This window comes from Nanorana parkeri, unplaced genomic scaffold (genome assembly GCF_000935625.1).
Source record: "Nanorana parkeri isolate BGI_ZX_2015 unplaced genomic scaffold, ASM93562v1 scaffold974, whole genome shotgun sequence".
Taxonomy (NCBI): domain Eukaryota; kingdom Metazoa; phylum Chordata; class Amphibia; order Anura; family Dicroglossidae; genus Nanorana; species Nanorana parkeri.
This window is the reverse complement of record NW_017307242.1, coordinates 19185-37232: the sequence shown is the minus strand read 5'-3', so window position 1 is coordinate 37232 and position 18048 is coordinate 19185. Positions and strand designations below refer to the sequence as shown.

The window sequence follows — 18048 nt, the reverse complement described above, 5'->3', positions numbered from 1 at the left end:
ACATGGGACTTGTAGTATCACAACAGCTGGAATGCCAAGGTAGCCCACCCCTGCACTAGAGTATCACTTGAGTGACTGCCCAGAGTCTGATGGGGCTGCCGACATCACATCCAGGATGGTGCCACCCAGCCGCAGTCTCAGGAGTTTTGGATGTCTACACAAGGGAGGCTTTTACAGGTATACAGTATATGCATAATATAGGTTAAATGCACATATTATCTTATAGGGAGATTGTTGTTGAAATGAATGGTCTGGCATTAGGGTCCCCAACGTAAACCTTTCACTACCCCCAACATTTTCAAACACTAGGAACAGCTTGTGAATCCCAACCAAAGAAAGCCGGCTTGTAACATAGTAACATTGGAATGTAAAGGCTTCTTCAGAATTCCAAATCAGACAACAAAATTATATAAAACTACGGAGCACTTTGTAAAACACATTTATTTGACCATCTGAATTCCCTAAAACTCTTCACAATGGATATCGTGAAGGATTTTACAGTGTTATAAAGTGAACTGTCACCCGTTACATCATTTGCACGGGTTATTTCATCGATGGTCCTTCTCATAAATAAAAGTTACATTATTTAAATAGAATTGCACAGTTTTTTGTCCAAATTAAGGCTTCCATCATCACCAGCCAAGAAGATAACCAATCAGTAGAGGCAATGACATGACGGAGAACTTCCACAATGGCTGCTAGTGTTCCCCCAACTTCCTCATGATGGTGCTGTCCTGAGGAGCATTTGTGAAAATACTTCCAACCACAACGTGCGTTCCCCAGACGTTATGGCGAATGACTTTACAGCAGCCGAGATCCTCCACCCGGAATCCAAGGTGCCGATAACGTTCATCCGTTTCGAAGAGACTGTTATTTGTGTACGGACCAAAAAACTATAAAAGAAAAAAAATATATAAGAAAAATATACTGCAGGCAGTCACCGACTTACATACGACTCCTACTTACAAACGGAGGCTATTACTGTACAGCAGGGGTAGTTGTAATGCTACCGCGCTCGTGCCGATGAGGAGTGCCCGCCTTTTTGGGTCTGGTTTGTAGTACTGTACGCACATTACAGGAAGTTGGCTCTTGTTAGACATGCAGACAAGGGGTGCCCGCCTCTTCTTCCGGGTCACTGTGAGGTTTTTACTGCTGTCTGTATCCTCATTAGAAAGATTTAATCTCACTTCCTGTCCTTGAGACAACAGGAAGTGAGAGGAAATCTACCCCTAGGAAGGGCTATTCACTCCGATAAGAGTTATCATGGGAAAAAGGTGTCTGCACTGAAGCTTTATCACCAATCCTTGTTTCCACGACATCCCAAAATTTTCAAAATCCAATTGTCACAGGGACAGAAAGTGAGGTGAAATCTTCTGAACAAGGGCACACACACACCAAAACAAACATTACAGGGGGTTAACCCTTCCCTATGCTATCCAAAACTAAAAATATTTTACACTTAAAAATGCACCTGTTCCAACTTACATACAAATTCAACTTAAGAACAAACCTACAGACCCTACCTTGTTTGTAACCCAGGGGACTGCCTGTATATACATAAACATACACACACTATATGCGGCTAGTAGCTACTCATAGGCTAAGGCAATTCCACCAGGCATTCTGTCAGTATGCATAAAGCACAAGGCTCCAGTGAAATTCTTGAGGTGGCTGGGGCCACAAGGACACATCACAGCAAGAATTGTGCAAAGGTCCAAAGAAATCCAATTAAAAGAAAAATACATAGCATATATGTTACAGGTTCAATGTGTGAAGATATAATGGGTGATCAAAACCAAAAAAAGAAGTTCTCAATAAAAAAAAGATTTTAAAGAGCAGTAAAATATATTTGAAATAACACTCAAAACGTTTTGTATCTGACAAGTGGACTGCGACATAATCTGGTTAGCGTTATTTTGTCAGCATGTCACTTTCACTTAGGCGTACTACGTGACAAGAAAGGAATTCCCATTCAGTGGTGTCTATAGCAGTGCGGTTGGAGAATGTCTGTGGGCACACTGGTGCCGTGTGGGAGATTCGCCACCAGCAGTCAGTTCACAGGGGTCACGTCTGCTTGCCTCTATGTGACACAACTCAAACAAAGCAGCATCAGATTCTTTGTAAAGCTGCAGAGGAAGCTTTTGAAAATGTACCCGTCTTACCAGCCATGCCTCCAATCTTCACCATCAACAAGAGTAATGCTGTCCAAATAATTTTTCTGTATCTGACGCACTTCCAATGTGTTGGATGCCAGATACCCCGCTGTGCACGGTGGTTTCAGCTGCTGGTCACTGCAGGACACAAAGACAGGCGACTGGAACCATAATGTGGTGGTGGGAGACACAGGCATGTGACACCCAGAAGTGCTGAATGCTGGAGATTGGTCTGGAGGATGTAGTTCTTTAAAATCATGAAGATCCAGGGAATGAGGGGACTTTAGGCAAGTATTTAAGCGGAACTACAAACATCTATCCTCTACAGCCAAGGAAGGTGCCATCTTTGCCTCTATTTGAAATGCAGTTGCCATGGTGCTGCACATGTGATCAGCTACGACACCAGGCATTTGAGGGCTTGAAAGTTCAGTTGAAAGCTGAAATAAGCACACTGGCAACCCTGATAGTTGGCATGCCTTAAAAAAAAAAATGTTTTTGGATACAGTTATATTGGTGGATCAAGTTCCACTTTAATGAGTTTCTTTTGCATGTTTTCTTAAGATCGTGTTTTTGTTATAGCATATATGTATGCAAAAGCACAACATGATGTAAAGGACCCCTCTAAACAAAGTAAGGCTTTTTTATTTTACAGTATAGATGAAGAGTAAGCAACCTTGGCACTCCACGTACAATGAAAGTACAAATGCCACCCTGCTTCTGCCTCGGGAGTCATGCCTGTGGCTGTCTGTCTGGAAATGCTCCATAGGACTTGTAGTTTCACCATAAATGGAATGCCAAGGTTGCCCACCCCTGGTTTAGATACACCCATAGATTAAAGAATAGTAAAAGGAAATGTATTACCAAAACAAAACACAAGAGCCTAAAAGCAGACACCATAAAAGGTACCTGTAGAGATAAACACATATCTTTAGATGCAGACTGGGAGCTCCTCTGGCACATGGCAATGCCCAATAACTCATTGGCACCACCTAACAAGCCAACAGAGAGACACTGTAGGGGCACACACAGCAAAACAAACCCTGTTAAGGGTCAGAAGCTGCTGGGCTGGACTAAGAAAAGTTAAAGCTTTTATATCTAGAGTTTAGCCTTTACCTTTTTCATAATGTGCAATTTTAATGTTTAATTTCACTTAACTCTATTTTTATTTTTTATTTCACTTAACTTTTTTTTTTTTTTTTTTTACATATGAGGGTGGGGGTCTTGGGGTGGGGTTATGGTCTACCGTATAAGGAGATTCTGCATTTTATTTCAAGGTTTCAAGGTCCCATTTAGCCACAATGCCGCCCATTTAAAAAGATAAACTTATAAAAAGCCATTCTTGTTGCCAAAGCCAAAACGAGATGGATCTGTCAGAACTCGGTGGACACACCAGCTCACAATAACCATAAGCGGTCAGTCGATTATTTATGGCATGGATGGACAAATGCCAACAACCAAGTAATAATTCATGTAAAAAATGAGGCTCCTTACAGAACAGTAGGCTTGCTTCAGCCCAGTATACTCCTAGTGTAGTGATATGCAACCTGTATTTTCATTTAAATGTCCAACAAGTCACTTACTGCCAGTCCTGAAGATGGGTCTATGAAGTCGGCCCAGTAGCCTTCTAACCTGAGGGCATAGCAAATTTCCTTGGCACCATTAATGAACTGGAAAAAAAAAGATAAAATCGGTTACACATCATCAGCCAATTCGGGCTAAATTCATCATCGCCACTGCTATCTGAAATATTTGAGAGTTTGCAAGTCATAAAATACAAATTCACAAATGTGCCCTAGTTTACCCCTAAATTGGTAAGAAGTTACCCCGGGCCACTGCTAATTCTATCCAGCCACGGTGCTGAAACCAAACTGTCCAAAAGGAGTTTAGCTAATATTCAGGGAAGCCAGATTCTGTAGGACTTCCACAAGACTTTTGTGTGGCACTACAGCCACCCATTACATGATTTCTTGCAACCTTCTCTCTGAGACACAGAGGTGCTGCTCAGAACCTGAGAAGACGTGGCCTGAATTTTCACAGGCCAATCATCATCCTCATCATCACATAGAAAAGAAAAAGACAAAGAATTCAACAAAAGGGCTGTCCACCTTCACAAGATGGATGCTGGGATAAAAGTGAGGAACCATTAAACAGGAAGCCTGCATCTCCCGAGAGAGTTGAGGTGCCTATACGCCTTACAATTATTTGGAGATTTTTGTCTGCGATCGCGTTTTTGTCAGACAATCTGCCAGTTGATGGAGAGTGTACAACCTCAATTACCGTACAACTGGCAGATTTTTGTCTTTCAAGAAGGCTAGAAAATTTTCGATTAGTTCAGGGATAGGAAACCTTGGCTCTCCAGCTGTGCTGAAACTACAAATCCCATAAGGCATTGTAAGCCACAGGCATGACTCCCAGAGGCAGAAGCATGATGTGATTTGTAGTTTCAGCACAGCTGGAGAGCCAAGGTTGCGTACCCCTGGTCTAGTTGGATGAAAGCAACAGGTTAGTGACCTTGTTATACAACAAAAATCTCAAAATAAAACCTACACATGCTCAAACGACAATCTGTCCTTTCAATTGATGAAAATCAGTCAGGTGGTGGTGCTGACGAACGTTAATTGCGAACTACGTTGGTCTTTGCATGATGGGCTTGTTAAACGAAAATTGAGGGTGAGATGTCTGGACAAAAAAAGTTGTCCAATGGTTGTAAGATGTATGGCCACCTTTAGGGTGCCCACACACCTTACGATAATCGTACGATAATCGCGGGAAATCCCGCGATCGTACGATAATCGTAAGGTGTGTGGAAGCCGTGCGACCTCTACTACTGTAAGGTCGCACGGCTTTAAACTTACGAACATGTTTGCAAACCCGCCGAGCATCGTACGATGTTCGGTGGGTGTGTAGCATGTTCGTAAGATAAAAGCCGGACGGGCTGGTGTGCGCAAGCGCACACTGCCCATTCGGCATTGCGGTCATGGTTGTAAAGGTGTGTGCCCAGCATTACACTGTTTGAGGTTTCTAGCTGTCAGACTGGGCTGCCACAGACCGCTCTGGATCCATATTAATGTTCAGGAACCAGAGTGGTTCCCAATCATGTGATCACCAAGTCAGCTGTGACAGAGTGGTTACATGTATGCCAAAAGCTTCATTCACAAAATAAGACTTGGCACTACAGCCTGAAGATAGCAGGGTGTCCGTTTAATATTGTAATTGTCAGTCAGTCAGTTACATTTTTAAAAATACTTTTTTTTTTTAACCTTTTGTGCATTCGTCAGCCTAGAATAAAATATTTATGTCAATTAGTCAGATTTATAGTAAAGGTAAGCAATGAATGCAGAGCCTTTTAAATATGGGAGAGTGTCTAGGTTTTAATAAACTCACAAAATATATCCTTGCGACTGTAACGGCAGTGGCCACTTAGAAACCCAAAATCATCTCCCTCGTGCAGTCCAAGACAAAAACCATTAGGTAACCCTAATGGCTTAGCAACTGCCAAAAATTGACATCAGTTTGGAATTGACTGGTGATGCAAGAGCAACATTATTGCGGAGTGTTCCTGCAGATCTGGAGAGAATATACATGACCAACCCATCTCTGCAATATTTTAACTGTAGAACGTCAGCAATTTTTCTCTGGTACAAACAAAATATTACTACCCAGAACCATGTAGCCCAAGTGGTCTGAGACCTCACCCCTGTCAAATTATATCGTTCCAAAAAAACTACAATCCTAGTAGTGTCTCTGAGTATACGGTGTCCAGGTAAAATCCCCATACCTGTACGGCACACACACAGCCAAGATGTACAGGAGCTGTGATCCAGCATAACAAGAAATTCAAGACTTCCCTAAAAAGAGCCACTAACATGATAATAACTGGTACAATTTGTATTTAAACCATACCACTGGAAATGGTCCCAGTTTGTGGTTTTACTGGCAGAGAACTGAAACGAGAAGCCACAAGAAATGTTATGTTTGATTTATTTCAAGACCGAGCTGCATATTACTTCCAATCGCATCCATTGGCGTGACTAAATGGAGCAGAATCTGGGCACAAAGTGCAGAATTCACTAACAAGTGTGCAAAGTAGACATTTACAGGAGTCAGACTTGATTTTGCTACAATGTTCGGAAGAAAGAATATTCTGGAGAAGTTCTGTCCTGTAGGGGTAAAAGGTCTCTGACAACATCCAGAAACAAAGAGAGATCTTCCACTACAACGCCGCACTCTCCTCACTGCCCTTCTCCCTGGATTAGCAACTTGTCACATAATGAGATTAGTTCAGAGTTCTATGGGGCCTGCGTCTTAAGGCCGGAGACTACTACCTCTTCTCTGCCACAAGATATCCTCAACTTCCAGGATGAATGATGCCCTGTATCAATCAACCTTGAAGGCCAAGGGCATATTGTAGGTGCATGGTGTCACAGCTAGTAACTACTGGCCAGCAGGAATGTGCTTGGAACCGAGATGAGCGCTCAGGACTCAACACTACCAAGACATGCCAAAATTGAGTCAGATCAGAACAATCCGACAATCAGGAAGGAGAGGGGGATGGGAAGTCCCGTCAAGTTTGTGCATGTACCTCTAAGTTCTTGTACTTCATACTTGCCTTCAGTCCCTAACTCCTATACCAGGGATGTAGAAAAACCAGGAGCTAGGTAACCAATGTTCCTTAAAAATTCCAGCTGGCCCCTAGTTTTTGAGGTTTTCCCCAGGTGTTTGTCAGTGGAGCTGACTTCTAAAATAAAATCCGGCTGGCTGCATGATCAGACAGACTGGCTCCTGAATTCTATAATAAAATGTGGCCACTTCTGTCCTACACAGCTCAATTCTCACCAGCCCTGTTTAATTTGGTCCTTAATGCATACAATACTAGCAAACAAACGGTGCCGAGTGTTAGATGTCTGTCAGCAGCCATGTATGCCCAGCAATAACCCATCGTTTACAGACATTGAATATATATTGCCACTTCAGATTCATCTTGGCTGGAATGAGTCGGAGATATTTTTCCATAATCTCTCATTACTCATTAAACCTCTTCCGAATGCGCAACAGCATCCAACGTTGAATGGTTTTTCAGCTCGGCTCTGGGAATGCCCTCTCCAGAGGTTACATCTAATAGGCAGACGCTCTCCGCTGCTAGATTGGAGTTGACAGGGAGGTGATGAGCTGAGAAATCCGACAATTAATGCATAATTAGACCACATTACAAGAGCCAAATGTAACAGACCAGAACGAGCTTTGGAGACAAGTCTCCTTCGGAACAAAAGCAGCTTCGCTAGAGAAGTTCAAGTGCAAAAAATTATTTTACCTAGTGGAAAACACCAGATAGAGTGTAAAAAAAAAAAAAAGAAAAAACGTATGCCACTGGTATTTGCCGTTACAGGGTATGCTTACGCTTTTATATAAATATGGTTAAAGTGTATGTCAGGGCAAAAAAATTAATTAAATAGACATATCTCTCACTATACATTACATCTCTCCCAAACATGCAGATTTCCCTGAAAGTAAAAAAAAAACAAAACCCTTTAATTTGCCAGAAATCCAGTGTGCTACCATATTCCTCATTGGGGCTACAACACATTGCCTTTTTCTGGATTGAAATTCCAACAATTGTTGCCAGCCTCGCCTGCTGAAACAAAGACCTCCACCTAGCCACCTGCCTACTCTGTCCCAATCCACATGCATGCACGGATTTCGTTCCTAGCAAAACAATGCTATTGCCTTGACTCCCGTGTGTAGGGAGAAGGCTCTTGGGCGATGAAGTTCTGGGGCATGCCTAGGTCAGTAAGAACTTAGCTTACAGAAACAACCCCTCCAAGACTTTTACAAGCCCTTGTTCTCCCGATGCAGTAGGAAGATCAGCACCACTGGATCATTGAGTCTTGCAGGCATCATAGAGGGCAACTTGAGGTATTCTGTCCTTCAGCATATATCCATAGAAGCCCAGCACTAAAAGGTCTCCCTTAGGCCAAAGGGTTTACCTTCTACTCATGTGCCTTCAACTTCTTGTGACATGGTAGAGAGGCTCTTTTAATATTCAACCAGTGTGTTCTGATGCAGGGACCAACGAAAAAGAATGTTAATGAAGTGTGGCTAGTATTAATTTTGGCTAGTGTATTGGTGGACCTGTGGGGTCAGAGCTAACCCATCATATGTTGACAGGAGCACCAGGAAAAGCCATTTATCCCTTCAAAAAAAAAATAAAAAAATTGTATAGTAAGGATAAATATTTTGGCCATTCTCTTTAATTATTACATGGGCAGTTACATAGAAACACCATTATATCTTCAGATTGTAAGCAGGGCCCTCCTTACCATCTTCTCTTAATTTGGATTGTAACAGTAATGTCCTTCTTATATTGTAAAGCACTGCACAAACTGCTGGCGCTATATAAATCCTATATAATAATATCACATGGACAAATTACTGGTAATGAGACTTGAGCTTTATAAAAGAGAACAGTGACACCATGTGGAGAACATTAAGAATGCCACTCTATATTTTACTTAAAGATCTGAAGCAGAAATAAATACTGCATTTTGTTAGCCAGGAATAAATATATACACAAAGATATTGTTAAAACGATTCCAGTATTCCATTTAAGCATTAAAAGTAAAAGTTCTTAGTAAACGCAGACACCTCGAGATGTTTGTTACTAGGGTTGCACAGATACCAAGTACAGTACTCGGTACAAGTACGAGTACATGTACCGATACATTCCAGCTCCAAGACTACACTAGAGAAAAATTCAAAAATTAAGAGGCAGCTGTCATTTGTAAGGAGCACACGGAGCTCCTGGGATTTGTACATCTCTGTTTTAATGTATGATTTTGTTTTTATAAATATAAATAAAGTGATGCACAGATACCAGTTTTGTGAGTACAAGTACTGGTACTTGCCGAGTACTTACAAGTACTGATACATTTTTGTTTATTGTCATGTGACAGTTTTTCTAAAACAATACAGGCTAATGATTTCAGGACAGTGGTGGAGTGCCAGAGCCAGGTCCCAGCTACAACTGCTGCAACCCTGGTAGTTTGCATGAAAATGCCAAGTATCGGCACTGGTACTCAAAAAGTATCTGTGCATCCCTATTTGTTACCTTAACTGACCAGAAACTCTGTGTGCCTCTTTGGCTTAGTTATACTTTGTTACGAAGGCCTGACTTTCACTGACTCCATGGTCAAGCCCCAACGGATAACATTTGCTTTTCCAATAAGTCTCAGCGGCCAATGATTATTTTACAGGATTTATATAGCGCCAACAGTTTGCGCAGCGCTTTACAATATAAGGAGGACGTTACAGTTACAATACAATTCAGGACACGATGGTAAGGAGGGCCCTGCCCGTGAGGGCTTACAATCAATGATAATGCTTTCATTGATCAGTGGAATAGCAGTTGGTGGAACCTAGTCACGAAGTCAGAAAAAAACCCTGCATGTTTCCTTTAGTAGGTGTTCTTTTAAATGTTTCATACGGTGTCCTAGTTTTCAGAATGGGAGGGATTTTCATTGGATTGAAGCACCTTTTCTTGTGCTCGTTTCTGTTTTGCATTTCTAATGTAGACGCTTTGAGGGGAAATTATCAAAACTGGAGCAGACAAAAACTGGAGCAGCTGTGCATGGCAACCGATCAAATGAAAGAGAGAAGCTGATTGGTTGCCATGCACAACTGCGCTTGATTGTGTCTGCTCCAGTTTTGATACATTCCCCTCTTTGTACATAACCTCTGTGTGGGAGGGAGAAGGGACAAACTCCTGCTGGGAAATATCACAACTAAAATCTCCAACAGATATAAAACTACAAAAAGGGAAATCCCACCAGTCAGTGTGAACTCAAGCTGGATACATATATATTTTTTGGTAGATTTGACCCTAAACCCATTTGGGTCCTATACATCATGGCATCGGAAGGGTTAAAACAAGCAGCTGTGAGCTTGTTTTAAAATGCATCTCTGGGCTTTTATGTAAAAGTGATCAGATTAGCTGTAAATGTTAGTGAAGGGAAATAGGAAGGTGAATGCAAATGGGAAAAAGATCAGTTTTCTTTCTTCAGACCAAACTGTGCAGCAAAAGGGGCAATTACATAGGCGACCCATATAATACTGCCAGGGGCATTTCATTTGATTTTAACATTCAATTTTGGAATGAATGGAACTTCCTGAAGGAAAACCGCATTCACTGTTCGAACTTCGTTCTTTCGAGAAAAATATTCCATCCTGCTCCTTCAAGTTTTTTCGTCACTACGGTTGAAAATTTACCATTGATTTGCCCCCATCAACTAATAGAAAGTTGAATGAAATATCTTTTGTAGCAAAAATGTCAAGAAATACTTTGCTGGGCAATGTTCTGAGAAATGGATTCATTATTCAAAAGAAGTTTAAGAGCTTAATACTGCATTAAGCCCTAACTGCAGCCTCCCTCCTGCCCTTTAACTGGGTCTTAACATCTGGGAGGTCTAGGCCTGATCATCTGCCCACTGGAAGCTGAAAGTGCTGGGAGCACGTAGTGAGTGCACTCCCAGCACACAACAGCGGGGCCCCATGGACGCACTTAGGCAGCAGCTGGGGATTAAGGCCACCTGCTGTGATGCCACATAGATCTGTTACACCGGGGGGAAGAATTTAAAGAAACAAAATAAACCTATCCATTGCTAGAACTGATTATAGGCAGGAGTTGAGCTTTAAAAGGAGAACAATGAGGCGAGTGATTTTCACTCAACCTCACAGTTCGAGCCGACGTGTGAAAATGAAACTGTCACACGTCGGCTCAATAGATCGGGAAGAGAGCGAATGCATACCGTCACTCGCTCACTTCTCGATCATCTCCCTGCAGAGAGCCGTGACCATCACTCACGGCTCCCTGCAAGGATTTCCCCCCCTCCCGGATCCTCCAGCGTTGACTGGCAGAACAGACAGGGGAGGGAGCGGGTACAGCTGGCTCTGCCTCTAGATAGGCAGGGCCAGCTGTCAATCATGCAGCTGGGTGGATCTCGACAGCAATATCGGGATCTGTCCCGGCTGCGGCGGTCTCAGTATACCGCAACCTATACTGAGCTTTGGGTCACGGGAGGACGCTAGTTTGTGTCCTCCCGTGACCCTTAGGAGAACTATGAGGAAAACACTTACCCCATAGTTCTCCTTTAATAAAACAAAGTGAGGGATCTTTCTAATCAAGCCCCAGGCAGCTGTGGAACCCAAGCAGATTATTACTGAAATTAGATGCTAGGCCAGAAAGTCACCAACCTTCTCCAACATCACTTCCCTCTCGCTCTCCACCTCTTCACTCCACATGGTCATATCATTCACAGTTTTCTGTGTCACAGTTAGTACTATTACGCTGTTATCGGGCACCTCAGGAAACATGGATACAACATCTGCAATATATAAAAACTGGTTATACAATGCTGGCCGAGTAGTTCAAATTTACAAAAATATTCCTGGAAAGAGCAGGTGAATGCCCCTTCACACCAGGCTGCGTCACACTGACATTCATTTTTAACTCTTTGTCTGGACTCTGAATAGCTGCACAGAATACACATCAGTAAGAGGATGAAAGAAGCGGCCTCAGCCTGGTACCTCTTTTCAGAAGTTCCGGGCATCTCTGCATGGCACACTCTACTTTTGCATTCTCAAAGTAGGTTTCCGCGCTGCATACGTCTTGCTGCTGCAGAGAAATTTCACTTCCCTGAAGGAAAAAATAAAATAAAAAGAGATTACAATGCATGTCCAGCAGTCTTCTTTCTAAAAGATTGCCAGCTGCATCTCTACAGACATTTTCAACTTCTTTTAATAGAAATACAGCATATGGACATTTAAAGCTGAACTCCCAGATAAGCAAATATCGCATAGAAACAAGAATCATGTGTAAAAGAAGTAGTACAAGGAGCCAATCATTTCATGTGTTGACACGATGACTGCTGAAAGATAATGCAGAGTGACAGAGAGATGTGCTCATCACTGTGCTGCTTCTATGTTCATTGTCCAGGTTCAGGACGACCCGGGCTGAGAAAATGGGTTCAGGACATTTAGAGGCAGAAGACAGTACTGTGGGGTACGGGAATCCCTGCACTGAAATAAATACTGCAACAAAAACTGGTTTTACCATTTTATCTTTTAATGTGCTATTCATTTCTATCCCCTTAGCCTGGCTTTCCCTTCCCTATGGTAAGCAAAATAGGGAACAACTGGTTCTCTGAGGAATGATTGGCACAGAGTTTTTGTTCATTGATTATGCTTTGGCGGACGGTTTATAAATCTGAAATTTTTTCCTATTCACAGTGATTTCTCCAAAAATCTGTATATTGCAGCTTACCAGTCCTTAGATGTGGTGGCTGCATTCATTTTCCTTTTTCAGGCTTTGAACTTTTCTTCTTTATTTTTACCTAGTAGCCCAACATACTTCCCGTCCTTGGGTGACACAGCTCATGCACTCTACTGTATTTTTGGACAGAGCCATGGTGGTCAATCTTGGCTACTAACCCATCCCTCCAATTTTCAGCTCAATTACATAGGGAGATGTTCTTCTGAAGTTCAAAGAAGGTAGCTGGGAAAACTGAAAGATTGTTTGACATACAAGTTCAGTGTACGGTTCAGGGTGTACATCCCTGAACCGGTAAGCTGTAATATATTCAGTTTTGATTTTATCCTTTAACTTTAGTCAAACACTTGTCAATTCTCTTGATTTCAACCATTGATGTTTTCAACCAATGACCAGGGTTAATGACTTGCTCTCCCTCCCTCACATGACCACATTAAAGGAGAACTATGGGGTCAGGGCTTTTCCCCATAGTTCTCTATAGGGTAACAGGACGACACAAACTAGCGTCCTCCCGTCACCCTAGGCTCAGTACACCACGAGCTACAGCTCGCGGTATACTGGAGACGCCGCACACGGAGGTATCCCGACATTGATGTCGAGATCCGCCCAGCTGCGTGAGTGACAGCTGGCTCTGCCTATCTAGAGGCAGAGCCAGCTGTACCCGCCCCCTCCCCCGTCTGTTCCGCCAGTCAGCGCTGGCGGATCGGAGCGGGGAGAGGGGAATCCAGCCCCTCCCCCGTCACGGCAGAGAGAGTGGAAATGCACTTTGAATCCAGGGAAGGAAGGGGAGAAGGTCACATGCTCCCCACATATCCAAAAATACACAGTGACAACTGAAGCGGTGGGGGGGAGCCCTGCGAAGGTAAAAATCAGTGGTGTTAGTGGGGTTTAGGCCTAACAAGATAACTTTTTACTTTGCCCTTAATCATACATAGCTGCTGGTGATCACAACACAGCTCTCCAAGGACAGCAGGAGAAAAGGTTATATTTAGCTTGCTTGATTTAACAAGACACATGAAGAGACAAATGTAGTACCGTTCATATAAAATCATTGTACTCTGCTGCAATAATTCTCCAGCTGGTTAGGAGGAAGAAAAAAAAGGGAGGATAGAATGCTTGGCAGAGATCCATATAGGTGTAGTAAACATCAATAGGTAAGAGGTTCCATGACAAACTCGTGTCTTTCACTAGCAGCTGGCTCAGATAGGAGGTCAGGTAGGTTTTTTGGAACTTGGGCTATCCTCTGTGCGTTCATTCCATTTACATGAGCATCAAATCCAACATTACCAGGGAGTTGAAAGCGCTGATCCTGGGGACCAAAAGGCCCCATAACCTCGTCCGGCCATACTGTTCTGGGAACTGGGAAGAGAACACAACATAAGCCTCTTAAACACAACGCAAATACTGGATCGCTTCACAAACATATGTTCATTATATGGAAAAGTAGACAAACTCCAGGCAAACATCTAAATAAATAAATAGATGAAAGGCATCAAAGGGAGTCGTTCTACCTGGGTTTTTATTTCCATTCATTCAGTACTGGGATTAACACAGCACAGACAGGAGGATGACACCACTTTTCTTGATATTGTTAAAGTACAATTAAACCTTCTTTTTTTTTGCATATATCTACGGCTAGTAAGCAATAGATATATGCAAAAAGAGGTGTCATTTAAGTTAAGTCCTTACAGCAGCATTGGGGGGGGCAGAGGGGGGTCGTAGGGGTATTTTGACTTTAACTTTAATGAATTAAGTAATGACATCTCCCTCATAGGCCTCCTGTTGACAGGATAAAGAAAGAGCAGCAGCCGACAGATAAGCTGATCTCTTGTCCTCTACGCCTATCAGCATGATTCTCATCAACATATCTGCATGCAGCACAGCAGGGTCCTCCTTACCATCTTGTCTTGAATTGTATTGTGATTGTAATGTCTTCCTTATATTGTAAAGCGCTGCGCAAACTGTTGGCGCTATATAAATCCTGTATAATAATAATGTAGATCACTCCCATTCATTCATAATTGAGGATATAGTTAACATACCATATCCTCAATTATGTACAAACACTCAGCAATCACTGATCGCTGAGTGTGTGTACCTTGCTTTTCTCTCTGACACGCTGTCACAGGAGGCTGATCGAGCGGTGTAGAGAGGAAAGCCCAGCCTCCTGTGACAGCGCTGTCTCCGCCCACACACCACTCTGCCGGACTGTGATAGGCGGCTGAGCGGTGTGGGAGGAGAGACGCCGGCCGCTCAGAGCGCTCTCGTCCTGCGGCGCTCGGCCGGCTGTCACTTTCTCTTCTCTCCGCTGGAACAGGGCCCAGCGGGGAGAAAAGAAACCTGGGATGCGCCGATGTATCGGCCGAAACATGGCTCTTTCGGCATTATGCCAAAAGTGCCATTTTCGGCCGATATATCGGTGCATCCCTAATAATAATTGGTTCCTAATGCTGCTCCTCCCTCATTCAGTCCAAGTATAACTCAAATTCAGGTACTTCCACCACTTGTATTTAGAAAGTACAATGAATTATTTAACAAATAATTCACTGGTAAGACAACAGGTATTTCTGGCACTTTGCAGGGGGACCAAAAGAAAACTAAGTGCAGTTTTAATAATATTGAACATCTGTAGGAGACATTTTTTACAGAAGACAAACGACAGAATTTGAGGGCTCCCTCACGTTTTGCTGTGAATAACACATCTCCACTGGTGTGCATCGTGCATTTGCTCTGTAATGCGTTGTAGCAATGCATCACAATGCTTACATTTTTTTGTCCTATTTTTTAGCTTTATTGACTGTAAAACAAATATTTCATTCATCTCCGTGCACAGCAGCGTGTTGTGATGTGCTGCCGCATGTGCTGTGGCATAAAAATGCAGATTTGGTGTGGTATGAACAGGACACATATAGAAAGAAATTGTTTTCCGTGTGTCGTGGCGAAGATCAATGTAGATCTATGCAGCTCAATGGACATGGTGTGAATGAGCCCTAAAAGAATTCTCCCATCTTCGTGAAAACTTCTAGCTCTAGGTACAGGTCTTTGGAGCCATCACTAAGGAAAAGACACTCTGGCGTATAGTTGAAGTCAGAGAAGAATGTAAAGCAAGCATAGATCTCACTTCCTCCAATGACAGCTTACAGCAGATTCCGCACATGTTCCTACTACTATTATAAATACGACTCTCTTACGTATGTCAGGTGGTGTAGCAGCTACATAAGGTTCATCAGAGCCTGAGGATCCTGCAGTAGAAAAAGTACGGGTTCCTCTCACCCTTCTCATGAGGGAGCAGAACCCGGGGAGGTAGGTGACTAGCCTGGCTCTGCTGCAGAGTGCCTGCAAAAGCAACAAGGCATTATTTTCAGATTTTACATAGATATTTTATATTTAATACATTAAATAAACAGACATAGGAAGCAAGAGAGTACAAATGGCAATCCAATTTTATAGATATACATTTAAAAGTGATCAGCTTAAAGCTCCAGGTACAAAAACTTGAACGTGTGAGGTTCCTACCATCTGTGACCCTTTAGGGAGATTTCCCTTCACTTCTTGTCAAGTGGAAATGAGGTGAAATCCCCCTCGATGACAGTTGTCACCAGAATAAGTGTCCCCATAGGAAGATTGCCCCCCAATTCCACTTCTAGTGAAAATGCAACATTTTGGAATTTCCAGCCCAGGTGACATCAGTTTACAGGACAATTTCTAATAAGAACACAGCCAGCAATTGAATAACATTTTTGTCATTAAAATGGACGTTTGCTAATCACATTTAACATGGTGTGTTAGTGACATTCTTTGAAATTGTATCCTAATCACGGCGCCATTCGTGGTCCTGGAATCACTGCTTGCACTGGGTGGGGGCCCCTGCAGAATGCACAGTAATACTTGCACAGCAGTTACTGCTGGGCCCAGAAACACAAAGGACCGAGGCAGGCAGGTCACTGGCAGGTTTTAATTTGCCCCCTTAATAGGCTTTATTTATTTACTAGTTTCTACCGCTTCAGGTCAGATAGCGACTGTTGCCGCCCTGTCAATTGGCCTCAGAGGGGCAATGCAAGAAGAACGGCAGCTGCCAGGTTAGCAGAAAAATACAATAAAAATAAAGCTTTCATAAGAAAACCTGCACTGCTTTTTAAGAATGAATATTCAGACTCCCGTACAAGTCCAGTTGTGACGGTTTGTCCTTTTAAGCAGAATTCTGGGCAAAAGTGTTCTGAACCCTTGCAGTGGGGCTACCCCAAGACTGCTAGGGTTAAGTGCTCGATTAAGTGCTAAATAAAAAAAAAGTGATACTCACCTGATCCTCGTGGCCGGTTTTCTCTTAAGGTGCCCCTCAGGGGGGCGGGCTTGCGATGATCGCAAGTACGATCTGCCTGTCCAAGATGGGCAGATCGTACGTTTTTTTAATTACTTTACAACCATCGCAAGACTAAGGTCTTGCGATGGTTGTAAAGTGTATGGCCACCTTTAGACTGGTCCCTGGAGCCTCTCTCTCCCTTCACTGCAGCAGTCTAAAAAGGTGCCCATACACTGTGCGATTATCGCGGGAAATCCCACGATCGTACGATAATCGCAAAGTGTATGGAAGGCGTGCAACCGTTTTTACTGTACGGTCGCACGTCTTTCGTCTAAGGAGCATGTTCGAAAACCAGCCGAAAATCTTAGGATTGTCGGCGGGTGTGTGGCATGCTCGGGAGACAAATGCCGAACGGGCCGGTGTGCGCATACTGCCCGTTCTGCATTGCGGTCATCGCAAGTCTGCCCCTCAGGGGGGCGGGCTTGCGATGATCGCAAGTACGATCTGCCTGTCCAAGATGGGCAGATCGTACGTTTTAAAAATTACTTTACAACCCTCGCAAGACAAAAGTTTTGCGCGGGTTGTAAAGTGTATGGCCACCTTAAGGATTCTTGAGTCATCGCATCCAATATACAGTGTATAAGACGTAAGGATGCTGAGGGACATACCATTGCTGCAGTGGAGGAGACAGGCGGAAGGGACCAGCAGCCAACCAACTCTGCGGTTCGGGCGAGTATAACTTTTTGTTTTAATTTTAGCACCTAGACAAAAATGAGCACCTAACCCTTGCACTGTAGGACCAGCCCCACTGTAATGGTTGAGAAAAAAAATTGCCAGGAGTTCTGCTTTAAACAAAATTCAATTTAAAACCCTTTTTCTTTTTTACCTATTTTGCTCCCCAATCTCAACATAAGTAATGTCTGTGCCAGCAATAAAACCACTATATCAGAAAGAATGAAAATTACTCACAGTAGCCATTATATTGTGTTTTTTCCCCAAATAATTTCTTTTACCTTAATAAAAATGAAAAAACAGAAAATTAAAAAATAAAACGACACGTTGATTCTACAATCACTACATTAGTCACGATCACCATCGGCGACAATCTTGGAAGGTCACACACAGACACATTTTTACAAGCGACGCAGATTCCGGCATCATGAAGACCCCTTGTGACCTCTCCTCTGCGAGGAGACAAACGCCTGACGGCTGGAGGAATTTGTGTGCAGAGAATTTTCTGTCCCGGAACATTTCTTTAAACCGAATAATTCATA

The 18048-nt window shown here is 43.0% G+C and overlaps 1 protein-coding gene across 1 annotated transcript; it reads right to left on the bottom strand.

Moving 5' to 3' along the window:
* Positions 1-446: 446 nt before the first annotated feature.
* Positions 447-17776, bottom strand: MMADHC (methylmalonic aciduria and homocystinuria, cblD type). The gene is made up of 7 exons (XM_018566775.1): positions 17744-17776; positions 15666-15810; positions 13624-13833; positions 11733-11846; positions 11400-11530; positions 3734-3820; positions 447-893 (listed from the first exon to the last, which is right to left on the bottom strand). The coding sequence occupies exons 1-7, from the start codon at positions 17750-17752 to the stop codon at positions 699-701; spliced, it is 891 nt and encodes a 296-aa protein (XP_018422277.1). The 5' UTR covers positions 17753-17776; the 3' UTR covers positions 447-698.
* Positions 17777-18048: the final 272 nt, after the last annotated feature.